The sequence below is a fragment of the Centropristis striata genome, chromosome 9 (genome assembly GCF_030273125.1).
Source record: "Centropristis striata isolate RG_2023a ecotype Rhode Island chromosome 9, C.striata_1.0, whole genome shotgun sequence".
Taxonomy (NCBI): Eukaryota; Metazoa; Chordata; class Actinopteri; order Perciformes; family Serranidae; genus Centropristis; species Centropristis striata.
The window spans coordinates 3,575,962-3,603,832 of record NC_081525.1 but is presented as its reverse complement, the minus strand read 5'-3'; the positions used below and the strand labels follow the sequence as shown (position 1 = coordinate 3,603,832).

At 38.2% G+C, this 27,871-nt stretch overlaps 1 protein-coding gene across 2 annotated transcripts; it reads left to right on the top strand.

Moving 5' to 3' along the window:
• The first annotated feature begins 1,538 nt into the window (after positions 1 to 1,538).
• On the top strand, positions 1,539 to 27,843 carry LOC131977428 (polypyrimidine tract-binding protein 1-like). Of its 2 annotated transcripts, XM_059340722.1 has the most exons (15): positions 1,539 to 1,561; positions 7,076 to 7,109; positions 14,683 to 14,743; positions 14,960 to 15,132; positions 15,327 to 15,473; positions 15,565 to 15,693; positions 15,904 to 16,014; positions 16,107 to 16,281; positions 17,535 to 17,612; positions 18,243 to 18,376; positions 20,603 to 20,636; positions 22,981 to 23,073; positions 24,413 to 24,629; positions 24,749 to 24,826; positions 26,416 to 27,843. In XM_059340722.1, exons 1-15 carry the CDS (start codon positions 1,554 to 1,556, stop codon positions 26,546 to 26,548), a joined length of 1,605 nt encoding a protein of 534 aa, XP_059196705.1. In that variant the 5' UTR covers positions 1,539 to 1,553; the 3' UTR covers positions 26,549 to 27,843. The 2 variants fall into 2 exon arrangements, with proteins under 2 accessions (XP_059196705.1, XP_059196706.1); XM_059340723.1 differs by lacking the exon at positions 7,076 to 7,109 and having other exon boundaries at positions 1,543 to 1,561.
• The last annotated feature ends 28 nt before the right edge of the window (positions 27,844 to 27,871 follow it).

Here is a 27,871-nt window from a genome sequence, read left to right as displayed (position 1 = left end):
TTTAACCCTCTGTGGCATGGATTATTATTTAAATAATGATTTAAAAAAGTTTTTATTACCTCAAATTGCTTAAATAAAGTGAATATTATGAAAAAATAAATAAATAATATGTCTTAAAGGGGACTGTTGGTAAATTGTTGTCATATAGAAACAAGTCCCATAAAATATAAATATATTTATTAATTGTAACGACTTTCATTCTGTGTCCACCAACATGTTTCCTAATATAATTATTTAATCTTAATCTATTTCATAATCCATTCTGAGCCGTGCAGAAGCAGGAGGCCTCGTGACTCGACTTTCTGACTGGAAATGTTTTACTAAAGTGGCTCAAACTAAAATCTGGCTGGAAATAATAATAATTCCCTCTGATTTCTGCTGTTATAATCCAGATAATACAGAACAGTTACAGAATTAATTAAATTACTAAATAAGAATAAAAACACTTCACTTTATATTAACATACAGTTTACATGGCAATACATTAATTTAACTATTCTACAAAATAACATGTGACATCTGAATGGTTTTAATTATGAAAATGTATTATTACTTCATGATGACATCACAGAGTCACATGACCATGAAAACGGGATTTCCTGATCATGTGATCAATTGTTTGTCAAATAAAAGAAAAAAAAACCTTCAATGCAGCAGAGCCAACTGTGTGTGTGTTGGAAGATGAGCCAGCTGCTCACACATGAATTATTCAACACACACACACACACACACACACACACACACACACAGACAGTAATCTTCTGAAAAGCAGCAAGGTGACGAATTATTTATCAGCGTCACTCGACTCGAGTCCAACAGACACAAACCTGCTGCTGACACACTGTCCTCTACACACACTGTCCACTAAACACACTGTCCACTGAACTCATTGTCCCAATAAAATAGTTGCCAATTATTTTTCTGTCAATCATCTCATCGTTATAATTAATTTTGTAAGAAAAAACAACAAAAACAATCATTTTGTAAACAGAAAGTCCAATGTTTCAGTTTTCTTTTATTTCTTAAAAACAACAACAACAACAATAACAACAACAACAGTGGCACTGTGTAAACTGGCATTTAAAGGGTTAAAATTTAGAAAATAATTGAACCTTTGGTTGAGAAATGATGTTGGTTAAAGATTAAAGCGGAAATTTATATTTTACTAAATATTTTTTTATTGTCGCGGACATCAGAGGGTTAAATAATTGCTTGTCCCTGAAGTCCCGGGACTGTTTTTTTGTGAACGCGTTGTTGTGTTTTATCGGGACAACGCCCACTTCCCGGGACAGAAACCCCGTGTCGGTTTTCCCGCTCTGAGTGGATCATCTTCTCCACAAACAATCTCTGATCTTTGGAATTTCAGCTCTTTGTTGTTGCTCTCGGCGACCAACCGGCCAATCAGCGCCCGGCTCCGGTCTGGAACGCCCACAAGTTGAGCCGACCGTCCAATCAGGGAGCTCCTCCGGGCCGGACGCCATTTTGTCGGTGTATATGAGCGGAGGCTGGTGTTTGTGGCTGGAACCTGTTGCTCCGCAGTTCCGTGTTGTGCAATGGACGGGTGAGTTCTGCTCCGTGTTCCCGCATATCTAATGTGCTTTCTCTCTGTTTTACCGACACCTGACAGCAGCAACACACACACGGCGCCACACCGTGTCCCTCCACGGAGCCGCTGGTGTTCTTGTTGTTCGTTTAACTGTCGCTGAAGTTTGTGTTTTAGCAGGAAGCTAGCCGCGTTAGCTGCAGAGCGTTAGCCTCGGGACGGGCCAGCTCCGCACCAAACTCCATCCACACCACCTCATATCTACCCGTGGCCTTGTTTACCTGCAGGAACACATTTATCCAACACTTAGCCGGGTCCATAACATCTGATCGGTCAATAAATGTGTGTGAGAGCCACTTAGTGACGTGCTTTAACTTGCAGTGCAGCTTCGCGAGGTTCTCACGCCCACTGAGGCTGTTTTGCCGGACAGACTCTCTCTGTAAAAGTTCATATTTTGTCTAAATTGTTGCAGTTGAAAGAGTTTAATGTGTGCCGAATGGAAGAACTACTCAAGTTGATTAGTTTAAACACAAAAGTCATGATGTGATCGGTTTATTTATTTGAGGATGAAGACGAGAACTTTAAATTGACAGTATTTTATATGGAGTTCAATTTTTATTGATGCGGATCAAACGGAAGTAAATGGTGCCCAGATGTTGGGGAAGCGGTTTAATCACATAATTTGAATAATATTAATAATTCTAATTATTTGGGTAATGTTAAAACTGCAGGCCGGAATTAAAGCTGGCTTAACTAAGTGTTCAGTCACTTATAAAACTGTAGTTTCATTAAAAAAATATTAAAGTTCTGTGTTGCATGTGTGCCGAATTGAAGAGTGTTTCTAGTTGATTAGTTTAAAGTACAAAAGTCATAATAAGATCGGTTTGTTTATTTGAGGATGAGGAAGAGAACTTTAAATTGACGATATTTTATATGGAGTTCAATTTTACTTCCTTCCGATCAAACGGAAGTAAGAGGTGCCCAGATGTTGGGGAAGCGTTGTCATAATATAATTATAAAACCGTAGTGTCGTTAAGAATAATGATACATTCTGTGTTGCATGTGTGCCGATTTGAAGAGTGTTTCTAGTTGATTAGTTTAAGTATAATAACCATGCTCTATTAGGTTTATTGTTTTGAGAAATTGGAAGAGAACTTTAAATTGACAATATTTCCTATGTGCTTCGGATCAAACGGAAGTAACGTGTGCCCAGATGTTGGTGAAGCGGTGTAATCACATAATTTTAACAATAGTAATAATTCTAATTATTTGGGTGTTATTCAAACTGGAGGCCGGATTTAAAGCTGGCTTAACTGAGCGTTTGCAACAAATGTAGTCACTTTAAAAACTGTAGTTTCATTAAGAATTTAAGCAAAATTCTGTGTTGCATGTGTGCCGAATTGAAGAGTGTTTCTAGTTGATTAGTTTGACTATAACAGCCATTCTTTATCAGGTTTATTGTGTTGGGAATTTGGAAGAGAACTTTAAATTGACCATATTTCATATGGAGTTCAGTTTTATCACGAGAATAAATGGAGGTAAGTCATACTCGGATGTCAAATGACAAAACTGGGTAATTCAGACTGAAGGCCGAAATTGAAGCCAATTTTAACCACTAAACAAGTCACTTTTAAACTGTAGTTTTTATCAAGAATTAATGAGAAATTCTGTGTTGCATGTGTGCCGAATTAAAGTGTTTCCAGTTGAATAGTTCAAGGTGTAAAGATCATGTTTTATTAGGTTCGTGGTTTGGATTTTATGGGAGAAAACTCAAACTTGACAATATCTCACATGGAGTTTGGTGTCATGTTCTTTTTTTTTTTTTTTGCAGAGAGGAAACAACTGGTGCTAAAATGTTGTTAACATGTGCTATTTAGATTAAATGCTTTTCTTCATGCTCAGTGTAGGTTGAATTAAGTTCTAAATCTCAAACATAATTTATTTAAAATGTTGTATTTGTGTGGAAGTCACTGAGAGTCAGAACTGGTCTGAGTTGTTGTCAAAGGGAGGAAACATGAGAGCGACCTGTCTGTTCTGCAGCTGTTTACACTTCCTGTTGGTGTTAAAACTGTTGAGGGGAAACGGACATGTTTGTTTTTTCCTGATTAATGATCTATTTGTTGTTATTGACCTGTTTGTTTACCACGCCTCTGCAGACCGCGAGGTCGTGTCCACTGATGAATATGCTAAAGCTGCTGTTAGCTGCCTGCTGCGAGGCGTTCGGGTTCCTCCGGTGAATATTTGTGCTCTGTCAGGGCTCATTCAGGCCCCGAGGGGTCGACTTCTGCAGCCCGACCAGCCGGTTTCTCCTTTTACCTCCAACTCTGAGACACGTACGCCTACCTGTCCTGAGTACACGTGCCTGTCCTCTGAACACGCTTTATGTTGAGCATTTCTCCTTTTGTTCCATCCTGGAATTGTTTTATTTCCCCCGTCTGTAATTCCTTTTAGTCGTCTTTAAAGACAGATGTGTTGGACGTATTTTATAATATTTCTACAATATTTTTGTTCTCCAAAAGTCTGTTTTATTTGTCCCGTAACTGTGGCGACACCTTCTTTTTTTATTTTCTCTCACTATATTTATTATTATGCATCAAAACACAAATTAAATTCCAGATTTCAGCCTGTTATCAGGGACTCATTTTTAGTGTTTATTGATCTCTGTGAGTCCCAGCATGTGATTCAGCTTCAGTTATTGATTGATTAAATAAAAAGGGACTGTTTTGACCAAACGCTGCCTGTTTTTAAAGATGAACACATGATGAGTGCAGCGTTATCAAGCTGCAGCGTCTCTTTCTGACGGCGCACAGCAGGACGGATAGATGTTTCTGAGCGCTGCTGGTAGACGCTGAAACCCTCCAAAAGTTCACCAAAAACAGCGTCCCTCAGCAAGACCTGTGTCCCTCCTGCTGTGTGTCGTATGGAGGCGTGCAGCGCTGCTCCTCCTCGCCGCGAGGAGGCGCTGAAGAGGAGAACGACTGGCCGAGAGAGCGAGATAGTCGATGCTGCTTCTCATCTCATCTGTGGTCTGAAAACTCTTATTTCATCATCATATCGCTGTTTTCCAAACTGCTGAGTAAGCTGTTTGGTTGGGAAAACACTAAACAGGAAGTAATACTGTCCGGAGGCTTTAATTATTGACTTCCTCTTCTCACGGATATATTTTCACATCAGTTTAATTATTAAATATCATCACAGAGTGAATCCTGCTCCACAGTGGGTGCACAACAAACGATCATTTTAATATGAAAGATAGAAAAATGTTTATTCCCTCCAATCTTTTGTTTTCCGAGTTTTGTATTAACTTAAATAATTATCCAGCTCGTCTGTTTTATTTCCTGCTTGTTGTCTTTATAAACGTATTATTATTTGTCTCAGATGTTGAGTGTGGTTGGACCTGCTGTCTCTTTACTGTCTCTGTGTTTTCCCCACTGAATATAATATTATTTTCTTCTTTTAAGCTGCTGTGAGTCACGATCACCATCTCTGTTAGACCATATATTGTCCCAGAAATGATTGCGCTAAACAATATTATTATTGTAGTTGTAAGAACAATTTATGCTGCAAAAAAAGCAAATATTATCAATCCATCGGTAGCTGTTAGAAACACGAACAGAGCGGGTAACATTAGGTTTTTAATTGCACATTTGTTTTTCTCAAACCAAGTTACTACAAGCAACCACAGACGTATTCAGCTCAAAGTCACACGTCTTGTTTTTCTCTGATATTTGACAGTTAATAACGTTCACATTTTGTGCCAAGAGTTGTCACCAATTAGCTGAGAAACTCGTCGCCATTCTGACTCCCAACTCTGCATTTTCTCTTGTGAATCCAGGTTTATCGTTAGTGTCTAAATGTTTAAACGAGCCCCAAAGTGACCAAATGCTGCAATTACAGCGTCACCTGTTGGGCCAAAAACCAACATTGTCTGTAAAAAAACGAGGGATACATTTTCCCCTGGAAATCACTCGTTTCACTATCAGAATTTAAATCATTCAGTCCGGTAATCTGTCACGATAATGTCCCTTAAATGATTGTGATAAATTATAGTATTGCAATTTTTATGACCAATTTATGCCGCTGATATCATGATAAAATAATGGGAACAAATGCCAGAAATCCCTTTTTAAAACAGCAATAAAACTTTTGATTCTTAAGAATATTCACACATGAAAAGAAAATTAAAATATCCTCAATATACTTGAAGTAAAAACTGGGACATTTTAGTGTTTTACATATATTTGTTGGGACTCTCGATCTCTGCTCACTGTAAACTAAAAGTTTCACAATTTCAATTGTGAACTAAAAAAACATAGAAATCAAAAGCAGGATCAGCGATCGATGTGGCACGTTCCATCAAACAAATATCAGTTATTATATCACACTGTAGTCGATCCTATTAAAGAAGGATTTAAAAATGTAAATGAAAGTTGTCAGAGTTCTGTTGATCTTCACCAATAAATACTCAATAGTTAAAACAATGGAGCCTTCACTGCTGGGAAAAAAAGTTCAATCCGTCCATGACCATAAAATATAACTTCTGATGGAATCATGGGTTTGGTGAATTCTAGTTAAGTCTATGAGAATCTCACGATAACTATTTCTGTTAGATGATATCTTGATCCAGAAATTATTAATTTTTCCTGTTCACTAGGCCTGGTTGCTGTGTCCGGGTGTATTAACAGCTGGTTAAAGCTGCTGTCTATCACAGATCATGATGGTGAAAGTGTTTGTGGCATTATTCAGTAAACAAACCTGCAGGAAACACAACAGGAGATATCGAGGTCAGACACAATTACCCTGCTCCTGTCTGTACTGTTATTAATCTGGACGGGATGACATATATTATAGGGCTGCAAGTAGTTTTCATTATCTATTTATCGGACAATTAGTTTCTTGATTAATCGTTTATGAAATATCACATACTTGTGAAAAATGTAGAATAGAATGCCTTTATTGTCACTATAAACATGTACAATGAGATTAAAAGCAGACTCCAAAAAGCAGTGAAACATTAAAAAAATATATATTTAAAATATAAAAATATACAATATAAACATAGGCAAGTAAATTTAAAAACTTAAAAAAAGATATAATATAAACATGGGCAAGAAAGGGATGTAATGTATGTCACAGGTGATTTCTTTAAATGTATTATTTTTTCTTTGGTCAGTCTAAAACCTAAAGATATTCAGTTTAATATGCAGCGTGCCAATGTAAAAAGTCTTGGCGTAATTAATAATAATCATAATTAATTATTATGGGGACGGGCCGAGCTGTTTCCACATCTCGTTAAGTTTAACAGATCCCCTCCAGCTTTGACGTGATGACAGTGAACGCATCAAGCCAGGCTGCAGGTTTGGATCCAGACAGACAGAAAGTGACATAACAATCAGCTGTTTGCCCTTTGACCTCTCTGCTGGGTTCCTCTGCCCCTCGCTCCGTCTGCTCAGGCTTTAACCTCATTTGTTGGCTTTGTTGTTTTGGGTTTTTTCTCCCGGCTGCTTCTAACACGCTGTCTTCTCTTCACAGCAGTGTCCACCAAGATATAACAGTTGGTACTAAGGTAGGCACCTCTGCTCCCTCCTCCTCCTCCTCCTCCTCCTCCTCCTCTTCCTCTCTGTTGGTTTGTGTTCTGCTGTGAACGTCTCTGAACATCATCTGGGACCGATCAGAGTCGTAGTGTTGAGGTTATAAACGTGTTATAACGGTTAGCGGTGGTTTGGTCACATTCCTCTACAGTCTGAGGATAATCAGGTTATTATCACATTCTTTACACCGTTTGGCCCGTTCACTATAAATCCTGCTAATTCTCCTCACATTTAACTCTAAAGTAGATCCGTCTGTTCATTTATGCTCTTTGTCCACTAATAGTCCAGGCTTTCTCTCCTCACTTGTTGTTGGTTGTTTGCAGCATCATCAGACAGTAGGGTTGTCACGATACGAAGATTTTTAACTTGATACCGATACTCAGGAAAATATTCGATACTCGATTCCATTTTCGATACCACCAGGATAAAAACAAAGACCCCAAAATTTAACAGAAATATTTTTATTAACAAGAAAAATGCAACATGTAAAAATGAACAGAACCACAGGTTAAATATTTATAATAAAAAGTTGTGCAAAAAGAAACTGCAACTATGGTAACAAGCTTCAGGTCTGAGGTAGTGCAGAAAATAAATAAATACAATAAACAATAACAATTAGAACAATATTCTGGATGCTGTGCACAATATTAGGCAAGCTTGATAAGTCGACTTTTCTCTGCTGCATTCTGGGAAGTCAAGAGAGAAAATAACACTTTTCATCGATACTTTTGAAAATGAGTATCGTATCCGGATACAACGTTTTAGTATCAATACTTTTTTGAGTGTCGATACTTTTGACAACCCTAACAGAGATGCAACCAAGTTCACAAATCAGCCAATCTACCTTACCTTAAAAAACAAATGTTCAAACCAGCAACCCATAAATGAGCGTCTCAGCTGTGAATCCAGTTCATCATATAACGTCACACAGCTGATCTTGCCTCATGCAACGTGATTTTTCTTTTACAACGTTCGTACGGGTGCTTGAAGTCCTTGAAAATGCTTAAATTTAAATGTTGTATTTTCAAGGTTTAAAAAGTGCTTGGATTTTGGATAAAGTGCTTGTAAATGCTTGAAATTCTTCCTGTATTTCTCTTGCAATCTGACTATATCCATCTATAGACTATAGATAATCACATGTTAAAATAATGAGTAGCCTATCTGAAATGAAGACCATTCCTCCTAAAAGTGTAAAACCATCTCTGTTGGTATGGTTCAGTGAAATCTCCCCTTTTTAGTATGTAATTACTCGTCTAAAACATGCAGTTTACAACAGGTGTAAGATACTGGAAAAGCTTGAAAATTTACCTTGAAAGTCCTTGAAAAATGCTTGAATTTGACCACTGCTAGTACGAACCCTGTTTTAGAAAAGCCAAAATAATCCGTCCTGATCAAGTTCTCAGCTGCAGATGGAGATCGGTACTTCAATCACTTTTGTGTCATCATATGACGGCTAGACGAGTTTAACAGAGTGTTTTTGTTCCGTCCTCACTGAATGTGCCTATTATTAATACATTAAAAGGGACAATAGATGTTAAGCCCTTTTCCGCCACAACCAAACTTGTTTTCATTCTTCTACGATACGTTTACAGTTGCCAACCAACTCCTGGCCTTTGGTTGCCGTCCTTGAAAAATCCCCCAAAATACAAAATGCAGGGTTTATTGTAGAAAGAAAAGAAGAAAAAAAACACCCGTTATTGTCAGTTTTAACTTTCCAACGGTCCTCGAACAGATCATGTGTGCACATGCACAAGAAAAACTAGCACTTTAAATCTCGTGTTTCCAGAGACGTGCCCATGAGTTCCTTGGAAGTAATTAATTCAGCATGAAAAATGATTAATGACAAATGAAATCTGAGACCAGAACGACTGATGAGATGACTTAAAGGAGCATTTGAACCAACCGGGGTTTTTGATGCCGGTACGATTTTAAAGGGGAGAACTTGCAGATAACTGATCCGGCTCGACATCAACACTTACCAACTCGGTTTTGACCTTTTGGTTTCCTTCAGTGGAAACCTGTTGGCAGGTTTGCATTGTGTGTGTTGTTTTAAAAATCACCTGAAATGCACAGATTATCGTAGAAAGAAGAAGAAAAAACGGCGTTATTGTCAGTTTTAGTTTTAACCCTCTGGGGTCTGAGCCGTTTTTGAATACTTTTGATTTTGCCCTTCATGTACCACATGAGAAATGTTTACTATACCCATATTTGGTGTCCATTTTTCTTCACCTGTATGATCTGACAATTATTTTCTCATTTTAACCTACTTTTTCAACATATTGAGCCCAAAAATACACAAAAATCATGAAATCCGAGTTGAAAAATGATACTATCTACTATAATATAAACCACAAATATGCTCAATGAACTGTTTTGGAACTTGAAAATGTAAACATAGGATGCATATATGAACATATAAAAAGGAAAACTTTAAACATAATAAAACTATATACAAAAAAAGTCCCATAAAAACATGTATATTTTTAGGCTTAGTTTGTTTTTGAAGAGTTGCAGCTAACAGGAAAAAAAACCTATGTGCAAAATTGCATATTATTATTATTGTCTTATGTTATTATCATATCTTTGATCTTACATGACCTGGGAATGTCAATGTTGAATGTTTTTTTTTTTAAACTTTTCAAACTTAAACTTCACGTGATCTTTCCAACGGTCCTCGAACACATCATGTGTGAACACGCAGATGATCGATAATTTAATAGAAACAGAAATGGCGATTTTAATCTGGTGTTTCCGGAGTCGTGAGTTTGGTACGAGGAAGTGTCGGAGGAAACGGGACTATCAGCTGTTCACTTCCTGTGTCTTCAGCTCTGAACCTGAACAAACCAGCAGGAACCAGTCTGTCCACTCAGAGCACCGATCAGCTGATCGATGACCTGGACTCTAAATGTCATGTTTTGCATTAAAAGTCTTCCTGTAGTCGACGAGGCAGTATATCCTCCCCAGAGGGCTTTTATTCTGAAGGGAGCATTAGTATGAAGTGCTGAACATCAGAGTGAATGAATGAAAGAGAGTTCCTGTTCTGGATATTTAATATTGATCTATATGTGATTATGAGTTTTTAAGAGATCCCTAAAATGTTTTTGTTAAAGAGAAACTCACTGATGGATCACTGATGGATTTAAAACCTAGTTTGAAGCTTTAATGAATGACATCACTTCCTGTCATCTTGCATCAAGTCCTGCAGCTCTGTGGAATCAGCACAATCATGACTAGAAGTGGGAACAACTCCAACATGTCTTTGTGCAGAATAACACAGTTAGAATGACAGAAATCAGAAAAACAGAAAAAAACAAGTTGAAACTCTTTGACAAATTCTTTTTTGAAATTGTAATAAAATAGAATTTATATACACAACACCTTTCCAAGTGACAACAATTATCACAAATATTGGATTTAAAAAAAAAAAGAAAACATACTTTTAAAGCTGCTGGTGGGTTGTTGGGAATAATGTCACTTTCTTCTAATTAACTGAGACTTAGTAAGCGGTCCGGTTATCCTAATAACTGCAGTTTAAAAAGCTGCAGAAGCCTTATTTGTTTTAGAAAAACAAGTCGTTTGAACTAATTTGATCTTTTCCCAAACACACTTACTTTTACAGTCTACAGAACGAACTAATGATGACAAAATAATGTCACAATAAATGGAAACCCTTTCATCTGTGAAGGTGGATGAGGTATTATTGTTATTATTTTGAGGTTTTTATGCCCAGATGATTTTAAAAACAAACCCAGAGCCCGTCTTGTTTCCAGGACTTTGACTGAGTAATATTTATTCATTTGTTATTTTATTTGGAATTTAAAATAAGATGCTACTTTTTAATCCAAAACACGATGAATCTACACACCGTGATGATGTCATTCTTTATAAAACCTGCTTTTTAATTGCTTTTAAGTTCAGTAAACTAAAAAAATATTTGACTGGAGATCCTCCGATTGGCTTCGACTTTTAATCCAGCAGGATTTGTGGACCAGCACCAGTTTGTTCTAACAGAACCCTGATGTAGATAAACTGGTTCTAACTGTGAATGTGACCCGATCAGATCTGGACTGGTTCTTCTCCTTCTTCTTCACTCGTTCTGTGTCTTCTGCTCCACATTCCTCTGTTTGGTATGCGTCCGGCTGCAGAGCGGTCCCGGACGCATACCAAACAGAGGAATGTGAGCCGCTGGTTTTAGGACCAGAACCAGAATCTGAGCCAAAACCACATGAAGGCAGAGCGGCTGTGATGTGGAGGAGGAGCAGCATCTGGTTCCTCCTCAGGCGTCTGAAACCACCTGAACACTCGGACCTGTTGCAGGGACACGTCAGGGCTCTGACTTCCTCTAGTTTGTTTACATTCACCCAGAAACTGATTCTGATTATAAACCAGCTGGTCTGAGGTCAGCTGGACCTGCTGGTTGTGGTCTGTGGAAAATAAACGGCTCATCTGTTGTTGTTGACGGATAATTTTATAGTTTTGTCGTTGTCCTGGAGCGTTTCATCACCCGTCCTACTGGCACACGCTACCTTCATTCAGGAGGACGGGACTGTTGCCAGATCTGATCTGGAATAATGCAACGAGACGTCTTGTTCTGTCCGACCGTCAGAACCTTATGAAAGATTCTGAGCATCTGACAAAGAGGAGAAAACGGAGAATTATCTTTTTTATTTTTTAAGGATTTTTCAAGGATTTACCAATTATTGCATACTGTTTTTATTGTGTTTTTCACAACTTTCTTTTGGTAATTTGGGTTGTTGTAGAGCTGCACAGTTGACTATATGGGCGAGTGAAATATCTGAATTGCAGGAAGATGAAACATTTGTTCTGTGAAGCTGCAGAGACTTCTTGATGCTGGTTTGGTACCGAACTTCTTTTAATGGTTTTGACTGAATCACGTTGGTTCTTCAGAGTTCACGTTAAATCTGTCAGACGCTGTTTAATACCTGAGAACATCTGTCTGAAGCAGGAGATGTTTATTACAGTGTGTGAGCTGAATGATTGAGTTGAGAACATTCAGTTTTTTTTAATAAACATTTGAGTAATGTACCGGAAAAAAAAGGTTCTTCTCTTGTCCTGATCTTTGTTTGGTTCAGATCGTCATTAACAATCACATCATGATCATTTTAATATTGTTTTTTGGGAAAAGGATACAAAATTTATGATTCTATCAAATTGCATAAATCGCATTGTGACAATATCAGCTAAAATAATCACAACTAGATATTTTTATATAAATCGTGATGCGCTGGCGGTTCGTGACGAGGAAGATTAAGATTTACTTTGCACTCAAACACACTGAAACTGCATTTAACCCACACTGCAAACACCATTGAACACACCGTGCTGGGAGCAGTGAGGGGGTTAGGTGCCTTGCTCAACGGCACCTCAGTGATGATGATGATGATGAAGGCCTCCAGCTGGACTCTTACAGCTGTTTTTCTGGTTTAACTCTATGGAGTCTTGGGCTATTTTGTCCATTTTTTTCATTCATTGTCATTTTGTTTCTTTTTTTAGTCCTTTCGTCCAACATAAAATGTAATTTTGAATCTTTTTTTTAACTTTCAAAACACTATCATGCTCGTTAAAGTTTTGAATGTTGCAAATGTGAACAAAGGTGTCAAATCTAACATATAAGAGGGTTCCATCCAGTTCTATCATTTGATACTAAATCTATTTGAGCTTGTCTCCAGTTTTACTTGGTATATCATCATCAAACTGAAACTGGCCTCATGGAGTTTACAGCCAGAACTTTAGAGGTAAATGTACAGTAGGGCTCCACGCTGCTTTGTTTTCTAGTCTGGATGGAGTCAACAAGTCTGGATTATTTGGAGCTTTTGGAGACTCCAGAGGGTTAAACCCGTCAGTTAAATGTTGGATTATCAGGATGTTCTGAGTCTGAGTGTGGAGACAGACAGCAGATATGGACCTCTGCAGCTCTTTGTCCTGCTGCAGCCTGAGGGAGGTGGGTGGAGGTGGAGGGTGGAGGGCTGCTGCTGGTGGTTGGTTGGTCAGTCAGCAGCTGTCAGACATCAGATCCACAGAGGAGACTCGGGTTTCTGCTGGATTATTCATGTGAGGAGCTGAAAGAAGATCTGAGCTGATCAGGTTCCTTCAGACACACACAGGAACAGAACAGACTGTAAATATCTGTTTTATCAGGATGTGCTGCAATAGACTTTATATTTCTCTCACTATTTTTATATTTTCTCTTAATATAAGAAAAGTGTTTGATTAAACCCTTTAATGCAGATGATCACCAGGGTGATTCTCATGAACATGGTGCAGCTCATAGCAAAAATCCAAGAGCATTCAATACATATTTACTTTGAGCCTTTATAACATATACACTCTAAAGTCACTGTTTAATATGAATTTATAATCTATTTTAAAAAATTTAAGGAGACACTCTGAGCAAAATTCATTACCGTAACACATTTTTGAATAAAAAAAACAACAAATGTTTTTTTTCTTCTTCTTTGCATTAAAAAATGTGTATATTTTAATAAAATACATTTTGGTGATACCAGCTACCCTTGAGCATATTTAAGTGCTTGCCAAACGATTCTATCATTACCGTAACATTTAACCATTTTTTCTCATCAATTTTCATTTAGATTTTGTTCTTTATAAATTGTTAAAAACCATTATGTTTGATTATATTCTGTTAAATTATACATTTTCAAACAAATTATTTATTTTTATAAAGTTTATTAAATACTTATTGTATGCAAGTGTGGGGAAACCAGGACATTTTTATCTGGACGCATTACAGTAATGAATGTGTGATTCAAAAATATAGAAAATATAATGACACAAAACAATGAATTGTGCCTCATTGTGGCTATATTATTCATTCATATAAAAGTGAAATATGTTTAGTTTAATAAAGTATGTCCTTATAATCTTCACAGACAGAACTAAGCCTGGCATCATGAGAATCACCCACCAGTGTGATTGTTCCTGTAAACTAATCTGAATTCATAAGGAATTACAGCTCATAAAGGCCATTTTAGAGGGCTTTAATTCTGAAAATCCACATCAGGATGTCCTGATATTAATTGGCTGAAGATGGCAGATATCGCCTGTATCCGGATATTCAGACCTCCATGTTGTTGAGACACAGCGTCCGTCTTTATTTACAGTAGAAGAAGAAGTCTGCAGTCAGCTGAATGTCTCCATCTGTTTTTTATTAAGTCCACAGGAACCCCCTGAGGCCTGATCTCAGACCAGTTAGAGGACATCAGGGACATTAAGAACATGCTGCATGTTGTGTCTGGTCTCTCTCTGCTGCCCTCTGGTGGCTGCAGCCTGTTCGCACGCATGTTGGCGAACATAATTAATCTGAAGTCATGTTTCAGAATTAATTAAACAATGTGTAATGTGAAGGTTTCCTGCTTTAGTTCCTCTTCACATGATGATAAATGAAACATGTTTGTGAGTCATTGTGAGTTCACAGCAGCTCTGAGAACTTACCAGGGACGTTTTTCTGACATTTTCTAGACAGATGATTAGTTTCCTGACTGCTGCTGTGTCCTGACTGTGTTTCAGAGAGGATCTGACGAGCTTTTCTCCAGCGTCTCCAACGGCCCGTATATCATGAGCACCACAGGTCAGAAAACTCTTAATATCCTTTATGACACATTCAATTAAAAACTGTACAAAGACAAAATGAATGCTTTATTTGATCAACTTCACTGTTTATTATGTCATAAACATTATTATTTTTTATTTGTTTACATTGAGATATTAATGAGTTTCTTTAAAAAGAGTTATAAAAGGGTCTTGACGTGCAGCTGATGATGATGTCATTTCCTGTCCTCTGCAGCCAATGGCAACGACAGTAAGAAGTTTAAAAGTGACATAAGAGGTCCGGGGCTGCCGTCCAGGGTCATCCACATCCGCAAGCTTCCCAACGACATCACCGAGGCCGAGGTCATCAGCCTCGGGCTGCCCTTCGGAGACGTCTCCAACCTGCTCATGCTCAAAGCCAAAAACCAGGTCAGTCACTCCGACAGGGAGATGTCCCCACACTGTCCCCTCATACTAACCTGTCTCATATTTACCTGTCCAAAACTGTCCCCAACTGTCCAATACTTGCATGTCCCAAACTTTCCTGTCCTCACCTGTCCTGTCCTTTGTGTCCTGTCCTGTCCTGTCCTCACCTGTCCTATGTCCCCTGTATGTCCCTGCAGGCCTTCTTAGAGATGAACTCGGAGGAAGCGGCTCAGAACATGGTGGGTTATTACTCCACAGTGATGCCGATCATCAGACACCATCCGGTCTACGTCCAGTTCTCCAACCACAAGGAGCTGAAGACGGACAACTCCCCCAACCAGGAGGTACGTTAGCATCTGTTAGCATCTGTTAGCATGAGTTAGCTGTTGTTAGCCTGTGTTAGCGTGTGCTGACCCTCCTCCCTCCTCCCCTCAGAGGGCCCAGGCTGCTCTGCGGGCCCTCACCACGACTCATGTGGACGCAGCTGTGGCGGCTCCGAGCACCGTGCTGAGGGTGGTGGTGGAGAACCTGGTGTACCCCGTCACCCTGGACGCCCTCTGCCAGGTAAACAACACAACAACAATAATAATAATAATAATACATTCAATTTTTATAGCGCTTTTAAAGGTACTCAAAGTCGCTTAACATAACAGGAATTAGACAAACGCAAACAACAACAACAACAAAACAACTGGATGTGTTTGAGTCCCTGAGAGAAGAGCTTTCTCTGAGTTCACTTTTACTTTGAAAGTCTGATGTGTTTCCTGTCCTCAGATCTTCGGTAAGTTCGGCACGGTGCTGCGGATCATCGTCTTCACTAAGAACAGTCAGTTCCAGGCGCTGCTGCAGTATCCTGACGGAGCCACCGCACAGTCCGCCAAACTGGTGAGGCCCTCGCCCGGCTGGTCCCCACACTGCCACACACACCTGAACCAGGTCTGACCTCAGACTGTCCCTCTGTCTGTCTGTGTCCTCAGGCTCTGGATGGACAGAACATCTATAACGGCTGCTGCACTCTGAGGATCAGCTTCTCTAAACTCACCAGCCTCAACGTCAAATACAACAACGAGAAGAGCCGCGACTTCACCAGGCCGGACCTGCCCTCTGGGGACAGCCAGCCCACCATGGAGCACCCGGCCATGACCGCCTTCAGTGAGACACACACACACACACACACACACACACGTCACTTTACATAAACTTTTGAATTGTTGCAATAAATCTCTGCAGTCATAATTTCATTTCAATGAAAAGCTTCAAATATGCTTTCTTCTAAAATGCCTAAAAATTACTTTTTTATAGTCTGTTCATGCATATTAGTTGTATTGTTTGTCTTTTAATAACAGAAAAACAGAAAATATGCAGAAAAAAAAGGTCAAATTTTAAAATTCCTAAAAATGATTTTATTATTATCTTTTGAATGAATGAATGAATACTTTATTTTTGGATAGGGACAGTGCACATTAATGAACATCGATAAACATCTTTGTAAATATGCCGGATTATAGTAAAGCTGCTAGTTTGCATCCGTAGTCCCTAAAAAAATTAATAGTATAAAAGACAGCAAGTACATAGGTAAGATACAAATAGAGGAGACAACACACACAACACAACACATACCAATAGATAGATATCAGAACATAGTTTGTCCATAAATGACGGAAAAACACAAAATAATGGGATGTCTGAAAATTGGCCAAAAAATAAGTCACAAGTTGTATGTCGTTTTTTTTTTATTTTTAATTTTTTTATTTATTTTTTTTTGTCAAAAAGGGTCAAATTTTAGAATGACTTTATTATAGTCTGATGCAAATTAGTTGCATATTTTTTAGAAAGAAACTTCTTTAACGGATTATCAATTGGGCACGATAGCAAAATGTCCTGTAAGTGTCTTTAAAGAGAGTAAATGTGAAGAAGTTGGTAAACGAGGTGAAATAAAGAGGATTGGTGCTGTGAAGGATGGAGGACGAGCTCGTTTCACCTCTTCTCTGTTCATTATTTTGAGGCGTTATGGTGTTGACATTAAAAAAGTGACATCACCACCAAACCGTTTTTCTTTTCCTCCCCCGGCCTTTAAAACTGCATGATGGCCTGTGAGATTTTCTTCATATTCATTATTAAAAAAATGAAAATTAACTGCCATTTAATATCTTAAAATAAGAAAAGGAAATTACTGATAATAGATAATGACAGAACGGAAAAGTCTAACACAATCTGTATTACAGCTATTATAACTTTATGAAAACTATTTAGAAACTGTTGGATTGTCAGACAAGATTAAAAACGTGTTTAATGTGCCGTTCCTCACGTCTCTGTCTTTCAGCTCTCATTTCTTTTCAATACAAATAACATGAAACATTTCTGATAAAGAAGATGAATATGTAAAGTAAATGTTCTCTGTGCAGCTCCAGGAATCATCTCTGCTGGACCGTACGCCGGAGCCACGCACGCCTTCCAGCCCGCCTTCAACCTGCAGCCTGCAGGTCAGTCTGTCTGCTTCACTTACATGTTGTTTATTGTAATAAGACCTAACGAACGGTATTTAATGAGACAATGGACAAAATATTAAAGGAACCAGGGTTCGTATGGGTGCTTGAAATCCTTGAAAATTTAAATGTTGTATTTTCAAGGTTTAAAAAGTGCTTTGCTTTTGGATAAAGTTCTTGAAAATGCTTGAAATTCTTACTGTATTTCACCTGCAATCTGACTATAGATAATCACATGTTCAATGAAAAAAATACTAAATTGAATATTGAGATTAGCAAACTGTACTTTTGGTTGTTAAAAGTGTAAAACCATCGCTGTTGGTATGCTTGAGTGAAATTACCCCTTTTAGCATGTAAGTACTCATCTAAAACATGCAACTTACAACCGTTGTAAGGTCCTGGAAAAGCTTGAAAATAAACCTGGAAAGTCTGTGAAAAGCGCTTGAATTTGACCACTCAAAGCGTACGAACCTTGAGGAACTCCCCAAATCTCCAAATTACACAAAAACCAATTTGTTTCCTTTGTGCTCCGTTTTATTTCTTTTATCATAGATTCAGATAATTGCAGTCAGATTCACCTGTGAACTCATTCTAATGTCTAAAATATAATATTTGTATATTCTTCAGCCCACTACCCAGGGCTGGTCCCCGCTCTGCCCGGGACCCTGGCCTCCCTGTCCCTCCCCGGGACCACCAGGCTCGGCTTTCCCCACATCTCTGCTGGAGTCTCTGTCCTGCTGGTCAGCAACCTCAACCCCGAGGTGAGTCCTCCGTCTGTCCTCCGTCTGTCCTCCGTCTGTCTGTCCAATCCACTTTATTTGTTTAGCACATTTAAACAACAAAAACGTGTCCAAAGTGCTGTACATAGAATCAACAATAAAACAAGCATTTCCATATAACAATCAGCAATAAATAATAAGTGTACAAATCTAAAATGCTATAAATAAAACAATACAATCAAACAGATAAACATAGTCAAATAAATAAAAGACACAGAGGACCACAAAGCTCACACAAAGTTAGTCCCCCTGTCTGTCCTCTGTCTGTCCTCTCTGTGGTTAATTTGTAGCACAAACACACGACTGGTCCTGTCACAATAACTATTTTTGTCAGGCGATGTCCCAGAAGTTATCACGATAAATATTAATGTCATTTTTCCTTAAGAACATTCACACATACATTTATTAAAAAAAAAAAAAAAAATCTCTTTTCTTTTCTTTTCCCCAATGAAATAATTAATTGAATAAGCAGACAATTAAACATGAATATTTATTTACTTATTTATTTATTTATTGTTTTGGCACTGTCTCTTGTAAAAAATGCATAAATGTGGCAGGATGAATTGAATGTGATGAAGCTGCTAATATTTAATCTCATAACCTGCAATAAAGTAATAATAAAAAAAGAATATTCACACATAAATGTGAAAAAAATATAAAACATCTCCTGAATGAATAAAAGCGGAGAGCAGAAATGATGCTTTATTTCTGCAGAGAATCCACCCTCTACGTTTACATGCACAAAATATGTTTGTTGTAGAGCGCAACCAAAATATAAACATGCTGATACTAATTTTTATTTTAATATAGTATTTTTTTAGAGCTGGAATAAAAATCTGCCTTTTTTTTATGTGGATTATGCACTGATCTGTTTTTTTCCTCACCACTCTGCAAATGTACCCAGAGAGCCACTTTCTCAAACATTAAACTTTATGAAATAAAATTTTCCATTGTTATACACTGTCAGCCAATTCTATAAATTATAACTGATAAAATAAGGATTAAATAGGAATAAAATAAATGGCATTAAATATGGCATTAAATAAACATTGTTACTGTTCTGTGTGCAGACTAAATATTAATAGCCATATATTATATTATATTATATTAATAGCTAACACCATTTACCTCCACACAGATTTACCTTTGATAACACCAACAATATATCTGTCAGGCTCTAGTTGTTTTTTTTTTTTTTTACCGTCTTTAAAAAACAACAACAATCAACCAGCTGTTTCGGTGCAGCAGCACGTTGTGTTCAAGGACATCACGTCTTCAGCAGAACTTCCAAACAGATATCAGTTATAATATTCATATTCTGAACAATAACAGTCTCCTCTGGTTTGGTTTCTTCACTCTGAGCTTCATGTAAACAATTGTCCTTCAACTGTTGACACTTTAATGTGTTGTAGGAGAGTTTTTGATACAGGTGCATGTCAATAAATTAGAATATGATGGAAAAGTCCATTTCCAGTAGTTCAAGTCAAACAGCCCCAACCAAGTACTGACTGCACATAGACCTAGTTTTCAGGGGCCAACATTTCCATATTAAACATACTTTTTAAAATTGGTCTTTTGAAATATTCAATTTTTTATGAGACACAGAATTTTAGGTCTTCATTAAATGTAAGCCATAATCATTATAATTAGAAGAAATAAAATAAATGAAGACATGAAATGTTTCATTCTGTGTGTAATGGATCTATATAATGTGTTATTTCCACTTTTTGAATTTAATCAGACGTAAATAAACTTTTCTATCATATTCTGATTTATTGAGATGCACCTGTATGTGTCAGTTTGCATGTGATGATGTCACACGTCGGCTCTGATTGGCTGTCTGGACGTTCTGTTCTCACTGATGTTTTTACCTTTTTTGTCTCATTCTTCTGACTTCCTGTAATGTTTTTAATGACTTCACATTAAACCCTGTTGTCCACACACACACACACACACACACACACACACACACACACACACACACACACACACACACACACTCACCTGTACACACACCTGTCCAGTCATGTGTAATCTGACCCCTCCTCTCCAAAGGTAATTAACCTTCTGATTGACCCCTCACCTGTCTTTTTTTTTTCTCCCCTTTTTTAATTTGTTGCCATGGAAACGCCTCGGACCCTCCACCTGTCCTGCCCTCCCACCTTTACCTGTCCTGTCCCTCCGCTGCCTTCTCTGCTGTCTTTAAAGAGAGTTACGCCCCACTGCCTCTTTATTCTCTTCGGTATGTTGTCACTAGCTTCTTATTTTGAAATTATTCAGTAAGTTTGTTTTTTTTTTTCCTTTTTTTTAATTTTTTTTTTTTTATGAAGAAATGATGAGTGTCTGCTGGTTTTGTCAGATTCTGCGTGTTGATTTGAGTTTATTCACAATATTTGCAGCTTTTCTTAAGTTGTTTTTTTTAGACACAACTCGTTAAAAATAAAGATTTTAATCTTCTGAAAAAGTCCAAAACTACAGAGAGAAACTATTACAGATTCAAAATAATATCAACATTTAAATAAACAAATAAATTAGTTAAGAGTTGCTGCTGTCAGATTACAGGAAGCTCTATTTTATAATCAGTCTTTCAAAATAAGTTTTAAAAAGTGATGAATAATAATAATTCTGAACATATGTTTCTCAGGTTTGATCCAAACAATTATTGATGATTTATGATATTTATGTCTGAATAAAGGTTTATTTCACCCAAATTACAAACAGGCCGCCCGTTATCTCCCCCAGCAGCATCTATTTTAACAGTTTTTAAGTTTTATTTTGTTCTCACAGCTATGAAACATGACATTTAAAAGTTTAAAGAGTCCCTTGGTTCTGACTCAGGGTCTGGTTCTGTTTTAAGTTCTTCTCTTTTAAGTTCAAACTGCTCAAAAATTGGAAAAAACACAAATGTACTCAGAGGATACTATGATGGTGTAATTTATTATTCTGGACTCAAAGGTGCAACAGTGATAATATTTACAAATAGTGGAAACAAAATAACAATAACTCATATCTCTTCAAAAAAAAAAAGATCGTTCAAAACCTTAAACCGTAAAGTTATATGCCACAAAAGTTAATATTACAAACAAAAACAAGAATTATGCAGCTCAACTAACCACAAAAACATGCAAGAATATACTTTATAGAGACGGAAAGTTTTTCTCCCCGTTTTTTGTGTGCAAGTATCATTAAATGTTTGCATAAATATAAATAGGACTACCAAGTGTGCACTCTTGGCTTCTATTTATAAAGTGTCAAATTAAAAAGAGAAGTTATTTCATGCCACTTTTCATGCAACACCAGTGAGATAAAACCAGGCAGTTGTGGATCAAGTTCAGACTGATAAATGTGCAACAACAACGTGACTAAAAGAAGGAGAGAGCTGTGAGTGTTTGAACCAGAGTGATCATGAAAAATAGGACTCAATTAGGCAACCCGGTGTGGTCATTTTAATTGATTTTAGTGGACTTGGTCCAAAACAAACCCTATTTCTGAATATGGAATATTTTCCTACCACCAGGATAAAAACAAAGACCCCAAAATTTAACAGAAATATTTTTATTAACAAGAAAAATGCAACATGTAAAAATGAACAGAACCACAGGTTAAATATTTATAATAAACAGTTATGCAAAAAGAAACTGCAACTATGATAACAAGCTTCAGGTCAGAGGTAGTGCAAAAAATAAATAAATGCAATAAACAATAACAATTAGAACAACAATCGGCTGTGTGTGCTGCTGTTTGGTTGCAGGTTGACTTTTCAATCAATACTTTTGAAAATGAGTATTGTATCCAGATACAACGTTTGAGTATCGATACTTTTGACAACCCTAGTCAGAAACCTATTTAATCCACATTTCATCAGGTTAAAATCAGTTTCTGAATGCAGAAAGAACCGATAAGTAAAACTGTTTAGATTCAATAAACTGCTGCTGAACTCTGCTGTTACTGAGGAAAACTCTGACAGTTTATATCAAATCTACTTTGTGCTGCAGAGAGTCTCGGTGTGCTTGTTTGTGTCTCCACAGGGAGCCTCAGTCATGTTTCACAGCTGTGAGCAAACAAAACACGCTCAGCTGCAGAGTTTAAACTCTCAGAAATATTGTTTCAGTTGTTTTAAAGTGACAGTTTTTAATCCGAGCTGCATTTATTGTGTGTTTCATCTGATTTCAGTAAAGTTTTTGAGTTTGCATGCCGGGTTTCTCTCAGTTTGCATGTCCTCAGTGCTGAATCAGCTGCTGGTCAACACTCCCATAATTCATAGCTCCTACACGGTGGAATCTGCCATTTTAATTTTCTCTGACCCTTACCCTTAATTTCCTCACTGCATTTCCTGTGTTTTAACACCCAGAAGCTGCTGCCTTCTAAATTAAATTCACAAATTGGTTTGTGAGGACTGCTGCTCCACCTGCAGGTTTTACACCCAGCCTCTTATTATCAAGCAGTTTAATCAGAATAAGGGTCAGTGTGTTGGCAGGCTGCGGTCAGACCAGTTTTATACTCAGCTGAGTAGATTATTGTTGTGTGACTTCCTGTTCAACATGTGTGTGTGTGTGACCTTTAATCTCTTCCTGCTGTGTGTTAAGGTGTTTATGGCGACGTGATGAGAGTGAAGATTCTCTTCAACAAGAAGGAGAACGCTCTGGTTCAGATGTCTGACTGCACACAGGCTCAGCTAGGTAACGACTGCACACGCTCACATACACACACTGTATATGATAATTAAATAATTAAAACTTGCTGGAAGAAATACCATATTAACCCATTTAGGCCTAAAACGCCTGTAAAACCTAATAAGCCCCTAAAACCTGAAGTTTTTCTGTAAATTCAACAGAAGTGTCAACGCTTCATACTAATAATAGATTTTTCAGCCTCTGTAGCAGATAGAAATTAAATTCAAAAAGTATTTGAGAGCTTATAGCTGTTATATCTGAGCTCCCTCCGCTATAGTCGTCTTCCGCCATGATTTCAAAGTTCTGGAAAAGAAGGAAAAGCCAACATTTCCATATTAACCCATTTAGGCCTGAAACGCCTGGAAAAATGCCTGGAAAACCTCTGGGCGATTTTAAAATAACCCCCTAAAAAAGGGGTCTCAAACTCAAATTACCTGGGGGCCATTTGGGGCAGTATCAAAATGACCAAAAAAAGGCACAAAATTATTTTTAAAAAAGACACAAAATGACACAAAAAAGACACAAAATGACCAAAAAAGACACAAATTGACTGACAGAATACTAAATTACTTAAAAAAAGACAAAATGACCAAAAAGCCACAAAATGACCAAAAGATACACAGAATTACCACAAAAAAGACTCAATTATCAAAAAAGACACAGAATTATTAAAAAAGACACAAAATGACCCAAAAAAGACACAAAATTATTTTAAAAAGTTTTTACCAAAAAAAGTAATTAAAGGGACCTTCCACACACAACACGTTAAAGTGCCATTCATATAAAACTCACATTAAACTTTCATATCAAGGTGAGGGCCACAATTGGTGCGTGGGCCGCAAGTTTGAGACCCCTGCCCTAAAACCTTTTTTCTGTAAATTCAACAGAAGTGTCAACTCTTCCTACTAAATAATAGATTTTTCAGCCTCTGCTGATAGAAATTAAATTCAAAAAGTATTTGAGAGCTTATAGCTGTTATATCTGAGCTCCCTCCACTATAGTCGTCTTCCACCATGACTTCAAAGTTCTGGAAAAGTCTCATGATGCATTGTGACACTCCTACATGTATTGTGATGCATTTCATTGGCCAAGAGACTGAAAATAGGTGGAAAAAAAACTACAAATACTACAAAATGACATATCCTCTTTCCCGGCTTTAATGGTAGAATAAAGCAACAGCGCCCCGGTTTTAATGGTAGAAATGCAGTAATGCTTTCCCGCCTTAAATGTGTTGAGGCAAGCAACTAAAAAACCCATAAACACATAATTCAGGAAAAATGAAATATGAAGCAATTACTTCTGTTATCCATTGAGAAACTTGAGTTCGTCACCTGTCTGTCTGCAGCCATGAGCCACCTGAGCGGCCAGCAGCTGCACGGGAAGCCTCTGCGCATCACGCCGTCCAAACACACGAGCGTTCAGCTCCCCCGTGAAGGCCACGAGGACCAGGGCCTGACCAAAGACTACAGCAACTCCCCGCTGCACCGCTTCAAGAAGCCCGGCTCCAAAAACTACTCCAACATCTTCCCGCCTTCCGCCACCTTACATCTCTCCAACATCCCGTAAGTCGTCCAGCTGCAGGAGCAAGAACGTCCTCAACGCCTGCAGTCCAAACTGAGGACACTTAGTACACCTGACTGAAAGTACCAGGAACTTTAATTTTACTGCTTTGTGTTTGCAGCCCGTCTGTGGTCGAGGAGGATCTCAAGATGCTGTTTTCCTCCTCAGGAGCCATGGTCAAGGCCTTCAAGTTCTTCCAGTGAGTCTTTTGTTTCCTGGCTCTGCTCTTAAAGCTTTATTGATGCTTGACCTCTCCCTAAAGTAACTGAAACCCTTCAGTCTATGTAGAAGCCTTCATCAATTTCTCTGGAGCGTTTTTCTTGCCATGAAGCATTTCTCCTACAACCTTTTATCTTTTAAAAGAAATCGTAAAACCCATTTTTATTCACTGGCTTTTAACTTAACATGAGCATTTGCTCTGTTTTATTTGTTTTTATTTGTTCTTTGGGTTTTTTTTTTAATTAAGATTAATTTTAAAACCCACTTTTATTTACTGGTTTTTACCCAGCTTGAGACTCGCTCTGTTTTTATTGTTGGTCTGTCCCACCATGTACAGCACTTTATTTATATAGCCCTTTAAGACAGTGTTAATTGATACAAAGTTGATTTGATTTATAGCTGCCCCCTTACCCTAAAGTCTTTGTGCTTGCCAGAATTTTCTTTTTCTTTGCTCCTCCTCCTCGCCCTGCAGCCCACGTCCTTCTTCTGAAGCAGCTGCTATTCTTGCTTCATTCACCCTAACCCTTAAGTTCCTGCCTTTTCTATTTGCCCTATCCAGAATCTCTCAGGTTTTAGTGAAGCCCACATTCTTGCACTGAATTCCCTGTTCTTTTAGTATCCTGACGCCTTCATCTTGTTCCTTTGTCTTTACCTCCAAGCCTTTGTACTTCCCCAGAAGTCCTTATACCTGTCTTGACATTTTCTCAAGCCCTCATTTTGGCTCAAACAGTTAGTCCTTCCCTTGAATCCCTTATTCCTGCACTTGCCCCAAAGACTCTGTGCCTGCCCTGGCCCAAAAGTCCTGAAGTCTTCACCATTGATCTATAGTCCTTAGGGCTTCACCCTTGCCCTAAAGCAATGAAGCCTTTGCCCTTGCCCAAAAGTTCCTGTATTTGCCTTATCTCAAAGTCTTCTTCTGTGCCCAAAAGTCCACGTACTTGCTATATTCCGAAGACCCAAAAGTCCCTTTACTTGCCATTTCCTGACGACTTCATCCTTGCCCCAAAAGTACCCATAATTGCCTTATGTTGAAGACTTCATCCTTGCCCCAAATGTCCCTATACTTGCCTTATCCCGTAGTCTTTATCCTTTCCCAAAAGTCCATGTGCCTGCCATATCCCAAAGACTTCATCCTTGCCCAAAAGTCCCTGTACTTGCCTTTTCCCGTAGTCTTAATCCTAGCCCAAAAGTCCCTGTGCTTGCCATATCCTTATGTATTCATCTTTGCCCCAAAAGTCCCTGTGCTTGCCATATCCTGAAGAATTCATCGTTGCCCAAAAATCTCTGTACTTGCCATATCCCGAAGCCTTTATTCTTGCCCAAAAGTCCCTGTACTTGCCATATCCCGAAGACTTCATCCTTGCCCCAAAAGTACCCATGCTTTCCTTATGTTGAAGCCTTCACCCTTGCCCAAAAGTCCCTGTACTTGTCTTCATCCCTTCCCTGAAGCCTTTGTCTATTGCCCTGTCCTGAACCAGTAATTCATGCCTCGTCTCAAATCTCTTCCCTTTATCATATTCCATCATGTGACCTGTGTAGAGTCTGACAACCTGCTGGTTTCTCTTTCAGGAAGGACCACAAGATGGCTCTGATCCAGATGGGCTCAGTGGAGGAGGCCATCGAGTCCCTCATCGAGTTCCACAACCACGACCTGGGAGAGAACCACCACCTGCGAGTCTCCTTCTCCAAGTCCTCCATCTGAGCCTCGGACTCCACCATCTGACTCGTCGACTCGATGGTGTCCACTACACTCCGATCATTCCAACGCATGTCTGCAGAAACCACCGTGAAGTCTGGTGTGATGTTAAATTATTCTTTTAAATTCATTTTTAGGTTCTTTGCCTTTTAAAGAGGATTAGGGTCATGTTTAAGGATCAGTGGAGTTCTGAAAGGAAGTCAGAATTCGGGATTTAATCTCAGAAGTCGAAGAAAAAAGTCAGTTTGTGGGGATTTTTTGGAAAACAAACCTGAATCCTCAGATTGTAGTCGGAGTTCAGACTGTGATCAGTCGTTTATTTGTGTCTTCGTTTTGAAGTTGTTACATTTTAGCCGCTCTTGCCTTTTGACTTTAATTCTGGAATGAAAGACAAGTTTATTTCTTGGGATCACTGACTAAAGTTCTTCAAATTCCGACTTTATGAACTCAGAATTCTTTCTTTAATCTCTGCTTCACAGTTCTCCTGTGGTCCTAATCCTCTCCCTTAAAGTTTCCCCTATGAAGTAACGCTTCTGTCTTTAAATTATCGGCTCTGGCGGTTTTTGGGAAGTCGTGTATTTACCCTGGAGCTGTCAGATCTCCGTCTGGGCCACGTTAAGAAAGGCTTAGTTCGGCCTTCAGATGATCCCTGTGCCTTATTCCTGAAGTCAGAATGACCTCAACTTTGACATGTAAAAAATTTAAAAAAATCTCCCATCATGCCTCTGTAAATTGGCAAAGAGCAGGTTTACAGTTGAAAAAGGTTTACTGTTGATGTATTTCAGATATATCCTTATTTTATGTGTATTTTATTGGTGTTGTTTTCCTTTATGTTAGTGTTTTGTACTGCTGGTTACTGTAGCGACAAACATGTGAACGGATTCTGTTTTAGCGGGTTTGCTGGTCTCTAGGCCTTAGATGCTCTTTTTTTTTATTTTATTCTATTCCTCTTTGATTTCTTTATTTCCATGTATGCAATCACGTTTTATTCAAATCAAATATTGTAGCAATATTTTAATCATTCCTGAACTTTGACTTGTTTTTGGTGTCTTGGCGAACTCGGCGGTTCTTCTGCTGCTTTTTACAATCTGACGAATGTTGTTTTGTTTCTCTTGTCGTGTCGTGTCGGGTTTGTGAATCACGATGTTAGCTCGTCTCGTCTCTCGCGTTGCCTCTCTGAACGGTTTTATTTATAAGTTTGTGATCCACTACAGCTGAAACCAAAAACGGCCTTCTAGATGCAAACAAATCCGCCTGCCTCAGGTTTCTGGTTTTAAGGACTTCAAATGAAAAAAAAAAGATGGAAGACGGTGAACTGGTTGAGGCGTT

Coding starts and splice junctions, on each gene's coding strand:
- LOC131977428 (XM_059340722.1), top strand. Junction 16,015..16,106: donor CCGCACAGTCCGCCAAACTG/GTGAGGCCCTCG, acceptor CTGTGTCCTCAG/GCTCTGGATGGACAGAACAT. Junction 20,637..22,980: donor CTGCCTCTTTATTCTCTTCG/GTATGTTGTCAC, acceptor CTGTGTGTTAAG/GTGTTTATGGCGACGTGATG.